The sequence below is a fragment of the Lichenostomus cassidix genome, chromosome 1Aa (assembly GCF_008360975.1).
Source record: "Lichenostomus cassidix isolate B80296 chromosome 1Aa, HeHo_3.0, whole genome shotgun sequence".
Taxonomy (NCBI): domain Eukaryota; kingdom Metazoa; phylum Chordata; class Aves; order Passeriformes; family Meliphagidae; genus Lichenostomus; species Lichenostomus cassidix.
The window spans coordinates 16,354,771-16,374,847 of NC_139480.1; the positions used below are offsets into that span (position 1 = coordinate 16,354,771).

At 35.6% G+C, this 20,077-nt stretch overlaps 1 protein-coding gene across 4 annotated transcripts in view; it reads left to right on the forward strand.

Moving 5' to 3' along the window:
- Positions 1-20,077, forward strand: part of TAFA5 (TAFA chemokine like family member 5) — a 402,257-nt gene that overhangs the window by 206,515 nt on the left and 175,665 nt on the right. For all 4 annotated transcript variants that reach the window (XR_014846454.1, XR_014846455.1, XR_014846456.1 and 1 more), the window contains exon 2: positions 19,319-19,468. Coding sequence is in view for 1 of the 4 variants with exons in the window: in XM_085041507.1 (XP_084897633.1) it covers positions 19,319-19,468 (150 nt within the window). In the remaining 3 variants the exon portion in view is untranslated. The remainder of the gene's footprint in view (positions 1-19,318; positions 19,469-20,077) is intronic.

The window sequence follows — 20,077 nt, forward strand, 5'->3', positions numbered from 1 at the left end:
TCTTCAGTAGAGCTGTTTCCGTGCCACAGATGAAAGGTAGCTAAATTGCTTGCTTTGCATTTCACATTCAGTGGAACACACAATTTGAGGAGTCAGTTTTCATACTTCTTTGTCTGTACTTGTACAGCATTGTGAATAATTAGGGTAACAGTATGTGGTTTGAACTGCTGTGCCAAGTTACGATGTATCTTGTTTCGTTGGCACCTAGGGATAGCAAAGTTTTCTGAAAAGCAGACTATCAGTGTTATGCACTGATGTTAGGAAGGACAACTGATCGTCCTTAATTAAATTAGTGAAACAAAGTCACATTAGGGGATGCTTATATTTCCATGTAATATAGTCATTGCCTTATGCGTACCTGATTTCTCCAAGGAGTTTCACAAATGCACTTACTGTTCCTTAATGTTATATTTTGCATTTGGATCTGTGATTTAGCTGACAAATGTGAAAAAGCACATGTTGCCAGAGAACTTTCAAGAGACAAGCTGTGAAGTCTGAAGAACACAGGTTAATCCAGCTAAGGTTGGCAGCGGTTTCTACTTCAAAGTTTTTCTCCTAGCATGTGGTTTTCAAACTTACACCTGCAGAATGTAGGTTAGCATTCGACTGATACAGATTTGTATTTTCCAGTTTATTGCACAGAGGTAGAAGTTTTATTTTCACTCTTCCTCTTCTGGTCAGGCACTGAAGCAGTTGAGAGCAGTCCAAAGAGTTGCAGAACATTCAAATTCCACCATTTTGGTGATTTTTCAAACTCTGGTTATGAGGATGTGTAAATTAGTACCAAGGAAGGATGTGCTAAAAATTAACATTAAACCATTTGTGTTGGCAGTATGAATCTCTCAACACTGAATTTGGACTAGTTTTTATGAGCAGACAATAGTATCATGGATGATCTTACAGTTCTTGCTAAAGTCGGTGGAAAAATCCTGCTGGGTTCCTGAGCATAACTGTGCAGCATTCTGGAATCTGAATTCTTCCTCCCCAAATCTGTTATATGTCATCTGATCTGATTGTCCTCCGATTAGCATGTAGCTTTGGTATGCTGTAGCTTACACAGATTAGTTACTTAGCTTTGTGGAGCTAATGAAGAGTTAGCAACACAAGTTTATTTGCAAATATCTCTCATGTCATTGACACATCTGTGCAATACCAGTTGAAACTCAGACTGACGTCATTTGTAGCCCATCCAAAAAGAGGACATGACAAGTAAGACCACATGCCTGAATCCTCTTTAAAGGGGGAAAAAATTTCTACACTACACTTGCTACTTTTTGGTGATGAATTAGTTTATTTCAAAGGCAGAATAGGTGTCTAAATTTCAGTGGAGCAGTGATGCATAGAAAAAAATATATACTCTTCCTAAAACATTAAAAAAAATCAACAGAAGAGCAGTTTAAGGAAAACTTCCTAGCTAAAATCAAAAGAAACATTTCAGAAACCGATAATCATCAGCTGCCTCTAAAATCTGATAACTAAGTTTACCCACAGTGATACTGACTTAGTGTTCTGTTGTCTTAATACATGATTTCTGAAGTCAACATAAAAAAATGGAACTAAGTACTGCAGATGAAAGGAATAATGCCTCTTTGGGCCAATTTCTATTAGCTTTGTTTAAGCAGCTTTAGTAAGATTGAGAGTAGCAAGTGCAAAATGCTGAATAAAATTTGTTTCATGCCTCCTCACAAGGCAAAGTGTAGACATTATTACATTTTCATTCAAGCTACACCTCCAAGGACATTTCTTCAAATCCTCATTAAACTCATTCAGAGTGATTTCCTTTTTAACCAGGGTCAGGATGGTTGTCTTGCAAATCTTTGGACACTGTGAATGGGAATTCATAAATCCTGACATTGGGAAGCAAGGTTGCTCTTGCCCTACATTTAATGAGGCTTTGCTTGATGGTGCTAAAAAGAAGGTCTAACTTTTCTGGAATCAAAAAAATAAGACTTTTTCTTTTTTTAAGCAGGTCACAATGCGCTGATGATGTCTTCTGTGATATTCATCATTTGTATATCCAGTAAGCTGCTATGTTGCCTACAATCACTTGTCAGCTTTCCTTTTCTATGGTCTGTTTAGTCTGTTAGCCCACCAGTTAAAATGTATCCTGAATAACTTCTACATTATAAATAAGAACTGTTGATGGAATGGTTACTTTAGGAGATATATGTCTCATGAACAGAATGGGTTTTTCTTCTTAGCTGTTGTAAATAAATTGTAAAGATTGGGCACCCTGTTGGACAATTGTGGTTAGTTTTTTTCTGCCTTTTTTTTTTCTTTTTATTTATTTGTTTGCTTTTGGTAGTACATTAAACTTCTTGGCAGGAAACCTATTGTTTTTAATAAAGAAGAAATTATTTGAATTAAGCAGCCAATAGGAACATTTTGAAGTGGGCTCTGGAACTTGTGGTATTTTTGTAGGAGGGACATTCTCTGTTTTTAAATAAATAATAAAAAACCCATAATGTGAGCTGGCATAGTCAAATCCTTCAATATTGCTGACCAATTGCTACTAGTGAATAGTTGTTTTCAGGCCAGATGAAACAGTCACAGCAGGAAAATGTTGAATAAATATATTGGTATCAGTCTTTGGCTGACAACCCAATGTATTTGCACTACAGGGTAGATACAGTCATCTTAACTCCTTTTTCCATAATAACATACAGGTGGTAAGATTAGTCTGTCTCACTGTGTTGTTTTCCTCTGCTGTTGCTGCTTCGAAGATTTTCATCTCTCACAATCAATGGGCCAATTTTTGTCATATTCAAGGGTTTGGTTGCCTTCCGATTGAAGTAAATAACTAATGAAACCTGATACTTAAAAGTGTATAATATGGTAAAAGTGCTTAGGAGTGGAAGGTGCTGGATTGTTTGCTGCTGCTTAAGTACAACCCAGAATTTGCCTTGTTTTCTGGAGACAGATTTTCAGTCCCGTTCTTTAGATGGCATTGTGGTTAACTAAATATTTTTTTTTATTTAAAAGATTTATTTTAGCTATCCTAAGGATATTTCTGCATCTCCCTGGGAACCTGCAAAGTTCATCTTTTCTATTTCCTTCATTTAGCGATCTGTTTGCTGTCTCCAAATTTCAGTGCAGCCTATCAATTTCTCTTTACTTAGCTGCGAGAAATGGTGTTGAATGTTGCATGAAAAGGGTGTAGGTGTTGGGTTTTTTCCTCTCTTCATTTTTGTTATGTTGTTTGTTCAGTAACTCTTTAGCAGAATCAAAACTTAGTGTATCTTCATATCAGCATCTTCATATCAGTAGCAGGCACTCAGGAGCCAGACAGAGCTCTGCAGAGCTCCATCCCTCTTACCTCTGGACATTAAGGAATGGCCACATGCCTTCAGCCAGCAAAACTGCAAATACTTGCCCATCTTGGGGAGAGTATTAGACAGGTTCTTTATAGTATCTTGTTTGTCATAACAGTATCTTTTTGATTAAATCACAACTGTTGCAGTGATCATACAGCATGAATTTCAGTAAAAATGAGTGAAAAGCTGTGACAGTTTGGTGCAGCAGATTTTGTGAATTCAAGGAGTCTGGCATACTTTGGAGCAGAAGAAGTCAGCCCAGCTTCTGGAAGTAGACTAGGCAGATTTTCCCAAAACTCTTAGGTACTTTAATATGAGGAAGGAGTAATATAAAATAGAAGTTGTTTTTTTGACACCAGTGTCACGCCAGTGTAATAGTTGCTGCCCAGTTGCAGAAGTTGCTTGTGCTTACTGGCTTTACATACAACTCCATTAACTTTACCATAGGATGTTTAAGGTATCAATTAGAGCTCAGTGGCTGCAAAGCCAAAGCAGATTCAAGTGATATGGAACTGCATATGAGCTCTTCTTGTCAAGGTAAGTGATGTACAGCAATAACAACAACAACAATAAAACAACAAAAAACCCCACAAACAAAGAAACAAAAAACCCGAAAAATCCAAAACCCAAACAACACAAAAAAACCCCCAACACAGCCCTGACCCAAACAAGCAGAAAAGAAACCAAAGCCCCATTACTGAGTGACAAACTGTATTTTCTTTAAAATCATAATTTTTTTAGCACGAGTAATGTTAAAATCCTATATAATGCCATTATAAGTTTTTATTATATACTTTATTATAAACACATACATCCATTGTAAGCCAGTTATACTTTATTATAAACATATACATTCACTGTATAATGTGATTTTATACAGAAGGCAATACGAAGAATTAGTATTAATTGTGAATTTAGCTTTTTTTTTTTAGTTTAAGATGTCTGCAAAGGCCAAGTGAACATGACTTAGTTTCCCTTCAACAAAATAATGGTGTTTTGATAGTAACAGTTGTAAGCCTGGAGATTACGCATAGCCAGACATTTATTGCTTTTTTTTGTGGGGGGGGGGCAGGGAGTGAGGGGGGTGGAGGAGGGAAGGAGGATGGAACCAAAACCACAAAGTAAGAAAAAACAAACCTGATGATCTTAAATACATAACAAACATACACACAGCAATCATGGGATTCCAAGGGAGGGTGGGCAAGGAAGAAATGTCAGAGTGTTTATCATACAGCTGTGCCAAAAGTAAAGGCTGAATGAATGAGATGGAGATTAAAGCCAGTAGTTCTGAGCCTGTATTCAATCACTGCAGTCACTCTGTTTGCCTCCTGCATGCTGATGAAGTGTCATGAATGGTCCCATGTACTTTCATTCCAATATATTTCAGGCAGTAGTGATTATTGCTTGTACTCAGCTAAAGCTTGAAATAACTGGCAAACTCTTGCTTAGCAACAGAAGGCCTCATCTTCTCTCTCTTGGGACCACTAACTCAAAAATGCACTACTTCTTTTAAAAGTTAAAGTTAGAAGGGGTAGATGCTGTATATTCATTGCTTTCCATGGTAATTTAGAGGAGAAACCACAAACTAAAGCCAGCAAATGAATTTGTTCCATAAATAATTATTGACTAGTTTATGAAGTCCAACTCCAATTTCCTTTATAACACATTAAACTGTCCTGTAGTTGGACAATTTTTATACAGGTATTGCTTTTTATGTGCTGAGAGCCTAGAATCACTTTACTTCCTTTAAATAAAAGATCTCATAGTGTATTTTGATAAAATTCTTTGGAAGTCATTCATGCGACATTAAATCATTTAATGTTTGTGCTTATTTTTAGTGTTTAGACTACAGTTTGTCTTTTTCAGTGATCTCAATCTTAAAAGGAAAATGACTGCACATTTCTTAAATAAATGACAAAATGCAGAACATGGTTTGAGTTGTAGATCTCCAGCAAGTGCACTGAAGAATTCATTAAAAAATCCAGCAGCATTATTCTAGTGTGAATTATATGCTGCTGTGTAGGTTTCTATTTTTGGTCACCACAAGATGGCAAAGCAATGAGCACACAAATGCAAGGACGAGTGAGTTTCATAATAATGCGTTCTGCATTCACACTTCATGCACATCAAGAGAGAATCCAAGCACAGCAGGGGTGACAATCACTCCAACAGTCTTTTGAAATCAAAGTACTTCCTCAAGAATGTCTTTCCAGCACTAATTACACTCTTCTATTGTGGTTCTTATATTGTGCAAAGTAAAATGTTTACACTGTCACTGGATACAGCCCCATCACTGGAAAAATGGAAGGTAAAGATTAATCAGATTATTAAATTGATTTGTTTTCTTTTATGGTTTGCTGGTTCTGGTTTGTGTTTAGGGCTTAAATCAAAATCCATTTCCTTTGTCACCAAGGGACTTTGGCAAAGATTCTAATTTTTCACCAACTCCAAGAAAATCTCTTTACTTGAGAGTTGTTGCAATGTGGAAAGGATTGGTTGCCTAGACAGCTTGAGGGTTTTCTCTTTTTTACTGTTTCTTTTTCTTTTTTTCCCCAGTTGCATACTGATCATGCAGTAACCATCATCAGTGGATTTCCTAATAAGAGGAAGGCAAAAAACTTGAGACTTTGCTTATCCCAGGACAGCATAGGGTGTGATATGCATCTGTCTTTGTGTGTATAGCCATGCATTTATGTGTGTAAAAATGTATATACAATCTCAGTAACCACTATGAAACTCTTTCTGTGTAGGAGGGGATACAAGATATCAGTTATGTAATGTTTAAAAGAGAGCAGAAAGAGTGTCTGTTTGCCTGACAATGCACGAGTTTATGGGAAGGGTTAAGCAACCAATCCAGTCTTCACTTTTGTTCTTGTCTTTACTGCTAGGCTTGATGCAAAAGATAATTAGTAGGAAGGATTATCAGATGAAAGTGGAAAAGGGAACCATTAAGTGCCATTTTCCATGGCATTCTGGAAGAGCTGGCAGCCCCCATTGGACAGGTGGACCCTTTACTGGGTTAAGAGCTGTCTGCATGGCCAGTGCCAGAGAGTGGTGGTGAATGGTGTTGCATCCAGGTGGCATCTGGTCACTTGTGGTGTCCCCAGGGACCAGTGTTGGGCCCAGCCCTGTTCAATATCTTTACTGATGATCTGGATGAGGTGATCGAGTGTAAATTCACAGATGACATCAAGTTGGGTGGAAGTATCTATATGCTGGAGGGTAGGAAGGTTCTTCAGAGGGATCTGGACAAACTGAACCTGGATCTGTACATCTCTAAATTTTTTGAGTATGGAATATACCCCTACAATTTCTAGGTATTCACAATTTGTGTTCTGTATTATACATACAGACGCTACATATGTTATACTACATACAATATTTATATCATTAATACATGCAGTTCAAAATGGTCTTAAGGAGCTTTGCATTGTCAGAAATAGTTTATTTGTACACCTTACTCTTATTATGTCTTTGGATCTATTACTGTGTTTGCTTCTCCAACAGTGGCCAGCTGCATTTATGGAAGATACCAGAAATCAGGTATTAAATGTAATGACTTTGGAATAAGCTTATCTCATATCCACAGAGAATTTCTGTTACAGAAAATTAATACTAATATCTGAAACTGGGAAGCAGAAGAAAATAGAAACTGTCTACTTGAAATTGCTAGAATAGATGTGGTGTGTCTAACGTGTTTCAAAGACTAAAATGTCAACAGCCATAAGGAAGCAGCTATGCATACAAGAATATAGAGACTGTGTGTACTTTTTTGTACCCCCAGTGTAGACTAATGCATTCTGGAACATTATGTGAATCATTTAATCATAGAATGGTTTAGGTTGGAATGGGTGCCTGGAGGTTATCTAGTCCAAAAAAGATGGAGACCACGGAGTTGTCATACAGTGCATAGCCAAGTGCAACGCTGAAGAAGTGTGCCTCTAGTTTTACATGTACCTCTGCCTCCTGATCTCAGGGCAGCTTTGTTCTGAGCTGCTGTCATGGCTTGTGGCACATACAAAGTCATACAAAGTGAATGGTTCTTAAAATAGAGCTTTCAGTTGGTTTAAGAATTTGTTTGACATATGTCCTTGGATAGAATGACAGTTATTTAAGATGCCACACAAATTTGCTAAGGGACCAGTGCTGGGAGTGTGGAGAATTTTATGCCACTGATTTTTTTTTTGTTAGTGAAGTTAGTGGTAAGATTTCCATTGATTTTATTTGGAATAGGAATAGTCATAGTGAAAAGATTCATGTTGTACAGAAAATGTAGTATACTGCTTTCACTTAAGACTGAAGAAGGACTGTAGTTCTTTAATTCATTAGGTTTCAGCAGATTAGAAGAACTGAATTTTGATTAATACCATGTCCTTATGGCTTCAGCTCTGGGCTACTGTGAGTTTGATGATGGTGTGGTTTTGCTGTAAACAGTGTTCCATCCTCCTGTTAACAAGAGCTAAATGGTTAGCTAGTACAGAAGGTATGTGACAACATCAGAAACTGAATCCTAGTCTTTTGATTGCCATATCTGTTTAGAACCAAGACCATGTTATCGTTATTTAATACATTCCTTAATTTCAGTGATAACACAGTCACTGCTTTCTGTATATAACTAGGGTCATGTTTCTCTTGCAACGGGGTTGTGGTGTTCTCTTTATTGCAAAATTACTATGTCCCTCTGCTTTTATCATCCCCAGCATCAGACCAAAATATACATGTGTATGCCTCAACATACACACAAATAATGTGATGCATAGTTACAGCTGTGATTAATCATTCAGTTCACTACGCTTAGTTGCCCCTTAGGTAATACATAGTTGTGTTGGCCTATTTTCTGTAGAGATCCCCTGCCCAATCTTTGATCTGAATGATTGGATTTGTCTTAGTGTCATAATCACTCTCCCTTTAGCTGTTGCTGTATAAATTCTGATTACCTATACCTAATCAAAATAACTTTATTTTGTTTGAACCTAATACATTTTGGATTTGAGGTATTTTGACAAAAGGTTATATGGCCTTTCAGAAACCCTTTTTTAATGAAATATTTACTGTTAGCTTTTCTGTTCTGATTCCTATCAGCTTATCCTCAGTTTTCATTCAGGCTTCTATATTGCTATTGGGAAAATTAAAATAAGGAGGGCAGGCCATAAGTGGTCAACATGACCATGTATATCTCATATATGTACATTAGTTGCTTGATATCATTCAAGTTTTATTACATCTGGTGAGTGCAAACATTCATTCAATAAATCTTGCTTTGCTGCTGTCTTAACTCATCCCTGTGGGATCATTCTCCTCTCTGTGAGTTTTATATTTTCTCCTACTTACATACCATTACCACAGAAACACAGTATCAGTATCATTGATCTAAACAACTGAAATATATTCACCGATAGGAAGGCAGAAAATGTTAATGCTTCTCCATAATGTTAACAGTTTTCCTTCAGCTTTTCCTCTGTTTGAGGAGCAGCATTTATTTCCATTCAGTGCTCTTTACCTTGACGGCTTTTTTCTTGTCCTCTGCACCAGAAAATTCTGGTTGGTGCTAGTTCAGTCTGACCCATGGAGCTGATCAGATCTTACTCTTATCAGAGTCTTAGCTGATGAAAGATGGAATGTAGTTTACAGTGGTTTATGATGCACTTAATCCCAAATTTAAGAAGAAAATTTAGTGTCATCCAGACACAATCAGAACACTGAAACATTGCCTGCAATCAGCATTGTGGTGTTAAAGTTCTAGCAGATAGGTGAGAACAAACTGTGCAAAGTGTAGCAAACACCAGACTCAGACCTGAATTGGGTTTTTAAAAAATTTTTTGGCATATGACATTCTCTTAGAAATAAGTGGGAATTCTTCTCACACAGGTAGTTTCTGCTATGAATTTTTTATCTGGGTTGGACTAAAATTTGTATACTGTAATGTAAAGATATTGCATCCATTGACTATGGTATGGTAAAGAGCAGACTTAGTGATTCACTCTGTGTTAGTATAATACTGTTGTATGAGGGACCTTGGCAAATTGTTTATATCTTATGGTCAAAATGAGAAGCAATGCATTCTGCATAATCTTCAACACATCCTTCTGTGAAGAATGTATGTTTGTGTATATGTGTGTGTGTTTATCCAAGTACATATATTTTTCTGTTTAGAAAACTTAACTGCAGTCTATTCTACATCTTAGGAAACATATTTCATGATGGTACACCATAGTAATAGCAATTTTAGTTCATCAAAATGATGAGCAAAATTATGTCAGCCCTCATTTTCATTCCTTTTTATTAAGGACCTTGAACTAAGGAAGTATTATTTATTAGGCATTCATTGGGAAATTGATAGCATAATTTAACTTTTTATTAGCTAGTAAAACTGATAAGCAGTACATAAAAAGATGGACCTTGTTATAGAGGGAATAATAATAATAATAAAAAGGTTAATTTAAAGTTTTTTAAAAGGTCATCAGTGTAAAGTCTTTTTGACATTGCCTTCTATGGTATGAACACATACCTTGAATTTTTGCTTCTGTTGATAGATTTTTTTTGTGTTTATTTTTCAGCTGCTTAGTCCAGCAGAAAATGGATTTGCACACTTATAATGTTATCAGGTTTTCAGTTACTTGAGATGAATTCTACATCTAGTGTGAACATACATGATGTACTTCCTTTAAGCATAAGCCCCTCTACATGTTGCAGGGTTGAAATAATGTAGTTATGAGTGTGCAGTGGCTGAGCACTTAGTTGTGTTAATGGAAGGCTTTGTTCCTGGTTAATGGGACATAGGAGGAGATACAGTGTGTGTCTCTAATCTTGAGCCCTTTACTGATTGGTAAAGGTGGGTGGGATAACTGTCGTCCTCGTTCACTGCTCCGTCTTTGGGTAGCCTTGGATACATGAGCAACTTAAAAATTCTTTTTCTGACACCCTCCTCTGAGTTGTGCAGAAGAGAATCTTATCCCATAAATGGTTATCTTCTTGGAGGACTAGAAATAAGGATATAAAAATCATGGATTTTATCCATGAAAACTTTTCATTTCAGCATGCACCTGTTTCATAAGTCATTTTGAGCAAAACAGATAAAAATGGAAAATGCAGCAGTGAAGCTGGCCCAGATAGAAAATCACTCCTCCAAGTCTGCAGAACATCTGAGAATAATAGCCAGCACACTCATGCTTCTCTGTCACACCTGTGTAAAATCCTGTTCCCAGACAAACCTTTAAAACTAAAGCCATCACTCAAATTCATCAGTTAAGAAGCCTGTCAAGTTCACTTCTTCTAGTTGATGCTGAAGTTTGGTATTACTCTAAGAGAAGGATATTATTTCTTTTGCATACTATCTCTGCATTTTTTAGCTCTTACTTTGGTGCAGTACCTGCAGGGGTGGGGCTCATGGGCTGAGTGTAGCCATGTGTTCAGCACAACACCTGAATGGGGACTTCATTGCTCCCTGCCTTAGACAGGGAACTGCTCTTGTGGGATCAATGATGGAAGTGAGAGCAAAGCAAGAAGAAGGAGCAGACACAGCAGGTGCTAGCTGTTCTGTTCTGGTCCTGATGATGTGCTTGATTTGAGCACTCATGCTAGCATCCAGATTAGTTGAACATATGCACCATAAACTTCCTTTATGATCACTGCGGACACACTACAAGAAATGCAAATTCTGCCTGTTGAAGCTTTGGGCCTGAGATCCTTTGTCTGCTCAATATTCTCAGTATGAGTCTGATTTGGATTCATCCATAATACTTCTAATTAATATCATATATTTTTCAGTGGAAATATTTCTTCTCAGGTATAGTAAGAAATTCAAAATTGATGAAATCTGTTTCCTTCTTGGATATGAATACTGTTCTACTTCAGAGCTTCCTTTTTTTTGCAGTGTTTACTTTTGCTGTGTTACTAAGATAAGTTTATATTTCCCTGTGGTTATGTATGAGCTGTTGTACCTACCTATATGTTCACAGCAACTGCAGCATAACAAAGTCTTGAGAGGCTTTATTTTAAGTGGAGAATGTTTATGGACTTTTTCTGTTACACAAAAAAGATGGCAAAATAATTGCTGTAGCTACTAGGACATTTTCTCTGTTATCTAATGACTTCAGGGTAAGCCTGCCATCTAGATAACCAAGAAAACAACTGCATTACAGTGCCATTACTAGAAAGAAACTCTTAGGGCTTTTTTTTTGTCATAGTCTTTTGCAAAAAGGGAAAAGTAGTGTTATAGGCAGTAGTGAAAATACACAGCCTAATTTTAAAGAAATTATTGAGGTCTGCTAACAGGACAGTGGATTATTTAGTGTGATCACATTTGTCCTACAAAAATGACAGAAAATTTTCATAATTTGAATTTTTTATTCATACATAGGTATGAGCTAGCATATGGCATGTTAACAAGGCTGGATAGTGTTAGGTAGCTGTTGTCTTCAGCTGCCTACTTTGGCCTCCAGGTTTTGAAACCTGCTACAGGCACAGAGTAATGACACAGTTCTTGTTGCATAGGATATAATTTAGCTCCTGCTGGATGGAAATTAGACTTGGGGGTTATTATTTCTGCAGTTTAAGGACTGAGACATACCAACAGGGTTCAACAAAACAAAATTTCAGTATGTTAGTTCTCCTTTCCTGCACGACCCTTACTGGACCAAATTTTGCTCAAAATCTGCTGTTGAGCCCAGAATCTTGCAGTGCATATCTTGATGTGTAGTAGGATGGACACCTGTATGATGACTTTTTAAAGGCTGTTTCATTTTTAAGTAGTTTTCAAGTCCTTCTAGAATAACAATCAGGTAATCCTAGGATAATGGTCTGATAGTACAAAGGAGAGCCTGAGAAGTTAAAATACAGTTTACCTGAACTGCTATATTATATCTACTTCTGATATATGACTTTATCTGCATGTTCTTTCAAACTGATTTCATGCTCCCTGCAGTGACATATTTTGCTAACACAACAGACTTGTTCCTTCCTGACATACAGCTTCTGGCTCCAACAAATGTCAGTAGCTTTTTAGACAAACCTGTGCTTTTTATTCCTGTCTTTCTCAAGAGGAATATCAGCATCCCTCCAATAACATTTTTTCCCCTATGGCTATTCTGTTTGTTTTATAAACAGACTAGGTTTATTTTACATGTAGAGGCTGGTAAAGACAGAAAGATTTTTTTTTCTTACTTTTTCTTAATTTTTATTTCTTTTATTTTTTAAATTTTCTTTTACTTTTTAATTTTCCTTTTTTTTCTTTTTTCCTTCTTTTTTTTTTTTTTTTAAGTATCTTTCAATATTTTTGGGAAAGTAGTAGAATGACAGCCACTTCTTGACATGCAAATAAGCAAAGCTTTGTTCAATCCTGAATTCCTGCAGTTATTTTGTTTCTGTAACCAATTGAGGCCTCCAGAAGCAATTAACTAACCCTGCATGAAGAGGAGTGAACAGGAGGGCCTTGGAGCTGTAGGTCCTCCTTGGAGGAGCTCTGTGGAGCTGAGATTTGCACTGACTTACACAGAGAAGGAATTTACTTAAAAAGGACTCAAACACCTTGCCATTTCTACATGTTCAGTATGAATTACTTACAGTAATAAAGGAGGAAAAATTATTTAGAAATAGGTTCATATGTATAAATTATTTGCTTTCACATTTTTTTCTACATCCTTGACTTTTTGAGCTTTTTCTGGTCTGGAATTCCCTGTTGTACAAATTCTGATTGAGAATTGCATTTGGGAATGGAAGTCTTGAGGCTTATTTTTACTGCAGTTTGGTTTTACATTTATTTTTTCTTTCTCTTTTTTTTATAGTCAGATATAAAGAAAATTATTCTTAATTATACAACAAAATATTAAGCAATTACATGCAATAACAGTAATAAGTTAGGTGCAATAAGTTAGGGCATTACTCTTATCTGGGAAAAAATGAAATCTCAAAATGGGCCCTGAATGTATCTTAAATCTCCACAGACTTGATTTTCTTTCCTGTACAACTACTTAGAAGAGTAGCATCTATCTTAATTAAAATTTACTGCTTATTTCAGAATGGAAGAGCTGAAAACTATTTTCCCATCCTCCTAATGTCTGTGCTGTTTATGTGCTTGAGATGGCTAAGTGGTAGTCTGAAAATTGCAATAAGATTAGTAATTACTAGGGGGACATAATGTACTGTTTCATTGCAGTGGAACTCTGAAAAATATTTAAACTAAGTCTTTAAAGGAGAAAGCATTAATAATATTTTTTCTCATTTTTATAAATTTTACCTTATTGGGTTCTAAAGTGACTTTTCTTTCATAAAATGGGCACTCAAGCCACACCTTTTAAGGCAAATACTCTTCTTTAATACCACTAATATTCAAAATCACTCCTTTTAAGATTGAGAAGCTACAAAGGTCACATTGTAATGTTGACTCTCATCAAATATAACTCTGAACCTGTAATGAAGTAAATGTAAGGGAAATTCTGAAAAAAATGTACTGCTTTTTACTCTACTGGGCACCTGTGGGTTGCACCAATAGATCAGGATTATCCAAATTAATTACCTTTTGTTTCAGTGGCATTGATCCTGTCTTCTACTGACAGCATAATCATACCCTCAAGAAGAACTCGTGAAGACTATTTTAAACAGGTTGTCTAAGCCTACTAGCATGAAGAATTGTTTTGCGTAGTCTTGTTACTTAAACAGCCTTTAATAAAAGCTGAAACATCTCTTTCAATAAAAATATATAATGTCCTAAATGATATATGAAATGCCTTGGAAACAAATGTTTTTAATGTCATTGTCTTTGAAAAGAGGAAAGGGAAATAGTGTTTTTCTGTGAACATACTCTGTTGAAAAGTTGAAATGCCTATGTATCACATAAGTTCACAATTGAAACAATGTTCTTATTTCATAGTTACACTTAAATTTTGATGATTAATTTGAACAACTTTGCCCCATACTGTCTGAGCCAATTCTTCCCTGTTGCTTTATATTAAATACTTTTTTTTTTCAGAAGCTTTGTGGAAGTTGTTCTTTCTTATTTAATGCAAGTTGGATTTCCACTAATTTTGCTGTTATAGCTTAAATGTGTGGTTTTTTTGAAGCAAATCAATTCCTTGCTGTAATCTCTCTCTCTCATTATGAACTAAATTTGAAAAAGAAAAGGTAATATGTCTGACATTAGATCATGGTCAGTGTAAGAGAACTTATTTCAGGACATTCTCTTTAAGGAAGGATATATAACAAAAAAAATTGAAATTCTACTTAAACATATGCTCTTTATACTTTAAATTGAATTATGTTTAAATATTTATTACTCAATTAATGTCAAACTGCAGATAATGAGTGACTCTGAGTACTTCAGCTCCCCCTTATTTCAGTAGAAATTGCTGGTTCTCAGCTCTGCTCAGGAGCTGGCATGGCTCTGTTGTCAGAAAGACTTCAATATTGTAACAGAAAACTACTGAATGTATTCCTATGATCTGATTTTGAAACAACTCCTGCATTGTGTTCACTGACAAAAGCATATCTGAAGCTAGCCAAGAATTTTAATACCATCTAACTTAATGCATTTTGAACTAAAAGAGCTTGTGTTGCTAGGCATCAAATTGGTGATGCATGGAAAAATTGTTCACTGAAACTATAGTATAAGGCTGCATGTACAAATCAGAAGTTGGTTTTCTGCATGAGCATGAAATCTAAATCCCTGGAAAGATCTATGTATTTAGATCAAGCCTTACTGTCATTGTACCCACAATTTCCATTAGTTCATAATTTGAATTTTATTTCTTTAAATTAATTTTAAGTAGAGTCTTCAGCTTTTCAATAAGCATAAATTTTTTAAAAAATGTAACTTGGTTGCTGTAGTCATTGTGGATTATATAGGTTTTTATTTCCTATTGGAGAACAGAAATATTTTTATCCACAGAAAATGAAAATATTATCCCAAGTACCCTCCATGAAATACAAATATATTTACTATTTAAGGGTTTTACCCATTGCAGAAAATATAGATCTTTCAAAGTCTTTGTTCTTTCAGCAATGACATATAGTTGACAGGGGAGTCTTAGTAATAAAATGAAAAATACCATTTGGTTTTAACCTTTTCAATGACAAATTCTTTTATTTCAAGATTGCAAGTACTAAAGTTCTTTTAAAAATATGCTTGTTTTACCTTGAGATATTTCCTGCACATTTGCTAAATACATGTAGTCAGTGATTCCTATACTCTTCCATGAAAGCCTCACAAAGAGCACTTTGAGAACTGATGACAATTGGACTTCATTTAGGGAAAAAAAGAAGTGCTGTATACAGCAGTTACTGTAAACAATTCCAAGAGACAAGCCACAAGCCCAATCTTGTTTTATTTAAAATGTTAGCAGTTGTGCATTTTTAAAATTTTCATTTACTTTGACTTGTATTTTTAATTCAGAATCCTGTGGTTTTCCCCTTTTCCTGCAATAATTCCATATAAAAGCGTCTGCTTTTGGTAGGAGAGGGAGGGGAGCAATCAACTGGCATTTTAAGAATACAGTGCAATATTGTAGAATGGCATTAAAGAACCAGAAAATTGTCTCTGTTAAATAATCAGACGGTGACAACACAAAATCAGATAAATTGCCAGTGAGGTCTTAATTACTGGTTTAAAATTACAAAATAAATATTAAAAATATTTCTATATATAATAACAATAGCAACAACAAAAAAAAATCTATTAATTAACTTGGAAACCCAGATTGTGCTAACTCTGAATTAATCTTCATGCTTGGTTCATAAGATAGTAAAACCCAACACTTTCTTGGGAAAAAAACCAAACTTTTCAACAAGGCTGGAATAACTCTGTTCTTTAATGATGCTTGTCCTTTTTTTCCACCAAGATTATTTTGTTCAGGCTGGAGGGTGGTGAATTGCTTTGTGTGCTGCAAGTACATAAAGAAAATATAATGAAAATATGGAGCCTTTATGACTGTTCATGGACTGTGGCTCTTGATCTCTCCACTGGAAAGGCTCCAGTGAAACTCCACCCACTGCCTGGAGATTTCTTCTCTGGGTTTAGGAGTGGAGAATGTTCAGAGGTTCGTTGATGAACAGCCTTTTTTCATTAGTATCATTGAAAGAGGTCACTGTGTTAACTTCCCTGAAAATAAAAGGTATCGTAATTTTTGCAATTCAGTACTTGGAAGAATCATATTCATTTTGTTCCGTTACTTTGTACCTTATGTTTCTGGATTAAACTGTTAAAAAGCCAAAGCATCACACATCATCTAAGTGAGGTACTCCAGCAGAACTACCTTCTACCTAATGAAAGGCGGAGAGGACATGCTTTACCCCAGGATGACTCTCTCTCTGGAGAATGCCTTTCATAGCCTTAACTAATACTTTTCATGTTTTACAGCCATCTAAAGCCAAGTAACAGTGGATGTACACTATGCTGCAGTGCCCAATATGCTTACAGTCTTTGCACTGTGTGACACAATCATGAGAGCATGTTTATGTCATATATCTGAGAAGAGCTGCTGTAGCTCTACAATAACTTGCAATTTTCTTCCGCTATAGAAAAAAGAAAGGCAACAGACAAAATATCTGTGTATAGTGATTACTCTTGTGTAGGTATCCTAGTTTTCAAAATTCATGAAGAAAACAAGATCATTATGCCTGGAAGAAGTTACAATTTCTGAAAACAATAATTATGAAAAAAATCAAATAGCCCAGCTGGATTCAAATGAACCAATGCAGAACTGAAATTTTACAGGTCCAAAAGCAGAAAATACCATTAGATGTTCTTACCAATACTCAGTGCTTGCAGTCCCTGGAAAGCTCTTTGCCTTCACAAATTATCTTGACGTAGAGCTTCATTGGTTTTTTATTCTGAGTGTAGTCATTATTTGCCTTCACTGTGCTGTAAATCTGGTTCTTTTCCACTGAAATGAGGGTTTGTAGAATTATTCACCTCGATTATATGATTTATCATATCTTTTAATGAAAGAAATGATACTAAAAAGGTTCATGGATTGTGGAGGGTATGGCAAACCATACATGTGTCATACTTATGTTTCCACTTTTTTGTGGCCTAAGGCATCAGGATTTAAATACAGCTCTGATTATCTCTTTTTTTTCACATGCTCTACCAAGACAGCTGCATTCCTTAGGAGTAATGCATCTCCTGCAACACAGAATGAAACATATTTGTGCTGGGGCAAAAAGAAGAATGCTTTTTTTTTTTCTTTTTTCAGTCCAACACGTTTGGGTGTAGCTGGATATCCATTGTCTTTCTCTAGAAAATTATGTGCCACTATCTTTCTTGCTAGACCTTTGCATTCTAATCCAATATTTTTGAGTAAACAAAAGAAAGAAGCATATAATAGAGTGCAAGTCCTCTAATCGATGTTTATCCTAAGATGTTTTTATTAACAGACTGGGTGGAAAAGAGTAGAAACAGAGGACTGACCATAGCTCATTAGTCTAGCTGCCAGCAGGTGTTAAACACAGTGGTGATAGTGTTCACTGTTGTGAATATCATATATGTATTCATAAGTGCCTAATGTGTATTACTTACATATGTCATATATTTGCATGAATTTGTAGTACCTTGTTCCATCCTTGAGATCTTCAGTTTTGCCATGTTGTAATTCACTGTAGTGTAAGAGCCACAGGAACCTAAAATTTAGGTGCCTCAGGAGTGAACTAGACACAATGCTGGTGACAGTCTACAATATTTTGCTGTTCCACACAATAAACATCTTAATTGCTTCTGAAAAGAATAGACTGGGTAAACTTGTACTCTGAATGAAAAAAAAAAAGCACCTTAGAGAAATAGCATTATACTTTTTAACTTAAAGGCCATTCATATGTTCAGTTTGTTTTGTTTTGTTTTGCTTTGTTTTTTAGTTTTGATGTTAATGTAGAATTTTTTCTTTTTGTCTCGTTGGGTTGTTTTCAATATTTCAACAGCATAAAAAATTTACTTGTGGCTATTATTTAAACTGCATATGTTTTTTCTTAAAACAATATTGCAATTTTTTCTTTTTTTTTAAATAAAAACTAAAACATAGTAAGCTTGTGATCTGCAAATAGAGTGTTGCACATGTTTACTACTGAGCTGTGAACCCCAGAAATTATCTCTAATGCAAATTGATAGTTGGGAGCTTTTTTCAGTCTTTCTATGCATTGAAATTCAATGAAGTATCTTTTCTGGCTGTCAAAGTTAGTGTTTTGGTGTACTACTAGACTACTATTGGTTGTACCAGTGGAATTGCATTCCTTTAAAAGTATAACATTGACTTCAGACTAATATTCTTTGTAAAATATTTTTTTTAACTTTTTGGTTTACGTCACATTAGCATCGTATGTATTCAGAATTAGGTGGTGTGGATTTCCTTAGTATTTAGGAAAAGCTACCTATATTGGAGAAGTCAATGAAAGCAATTAATTAGTGAGCAAAGGGTGTGGTGTCATTTAAGCCATCTGATAGTTACATTGTAAATTTAGTAAAAAAAGAAAAGAAAATAACCACTACATCAAACATGAGTCGGGAAGAAATTTAATTACATTTCAGTTTAGATTAAGCAAGAGCCAAAGGACTGACAGTTTGGCAAACGTGGGTATGCTCTGACAGACTTTTTCTTTCAAAACCAACACACAAAGCAGTTAAGACTTCATTGTATTCGTGGAAATTTAGGGGAGTTTTTATTTGCCATATACTTTATATTTTCTTTTCTGAAAGTATGTAAAGGGCATACAATTTAAATTTCATTGCGGTAAAAGATTTTTCCTTTGCTTAGCCAACATAAGTAAAAGTAACCTGTGTAACCTCAACTCTCTGGCTTTCATGTAACAATAATAATTTTCTGACAGAACCAGTTTGCAGGGTTTTCATATGTCCACCACAAAGAAAAATTGTATGTCATCTCATTTTTATTATATCCATGCGCTGGCTGCCCATTTGTTGTGGAGTGTCTGCTGTGACTTGGGGCCGTGACTCTATTCGGCTGTAATAGATTGCCTGTAGTGCATTCAGTGACTCTGCTACCTGTTGCTGGTTCTTTTTCCAGGTCAACTGGCTGCAGGTACATGTGAGATTGTTACTTTGGACAGAGATAGCAGTCAGCCTCGAAGGACTATAGCCCGACAAACAGCTCGCTGTGCATGTAAAAAAGGACAGATTGCCGGTACAACAAGAGCAAGGCCAGCGTGTGTTGATGGTAAGATGCAAAAATCTATTCAATCAGTTTCTGCCAAAACCAGAGTAGTGTCTCATAAAAAAAAAAAAGCAAAACAAAAAGTCCTGTAGAAGAAATTTTTATGCTGTCCCAACTACCAATGGCAGTACCACTGAAATTCACCCAAAGGGTAATAGTGACTAATAGTACAGATATTTCAATTACATTTTTTAAATTGGAAATTTCACTTTTGTTTTACTTTGATACGCAGTTGAATGTTGAGGGCATGGTACTGGTTTTTTTCTGCATGTGATGATAGAATCAGCAGTGAAATGGCATTTTTTTTTTCCCCCTTACTTTTTTTTCCTTAAAACATTAAAAAATGCAGCAAACGAGCTTCAAAGGTCTTATGCTACTGGGAGGCTAATGTGACTGCTCCTGTGTGATATTTAATGCTGTTGAAGAAAACACTGATGCTAAAATTGGAATACAGTATCTGAATGTACCTCACATGTCCAGTATTTCTTCTCTCTTTAAAATTATATTCTGTATGATTCACTGCAGATGCACTGATAACATGTAGCTGGAAAACTGCTCACACACAGGGAGATATGAAAATATTTCACTTTGGAATAATTTCTTGAAACAAAT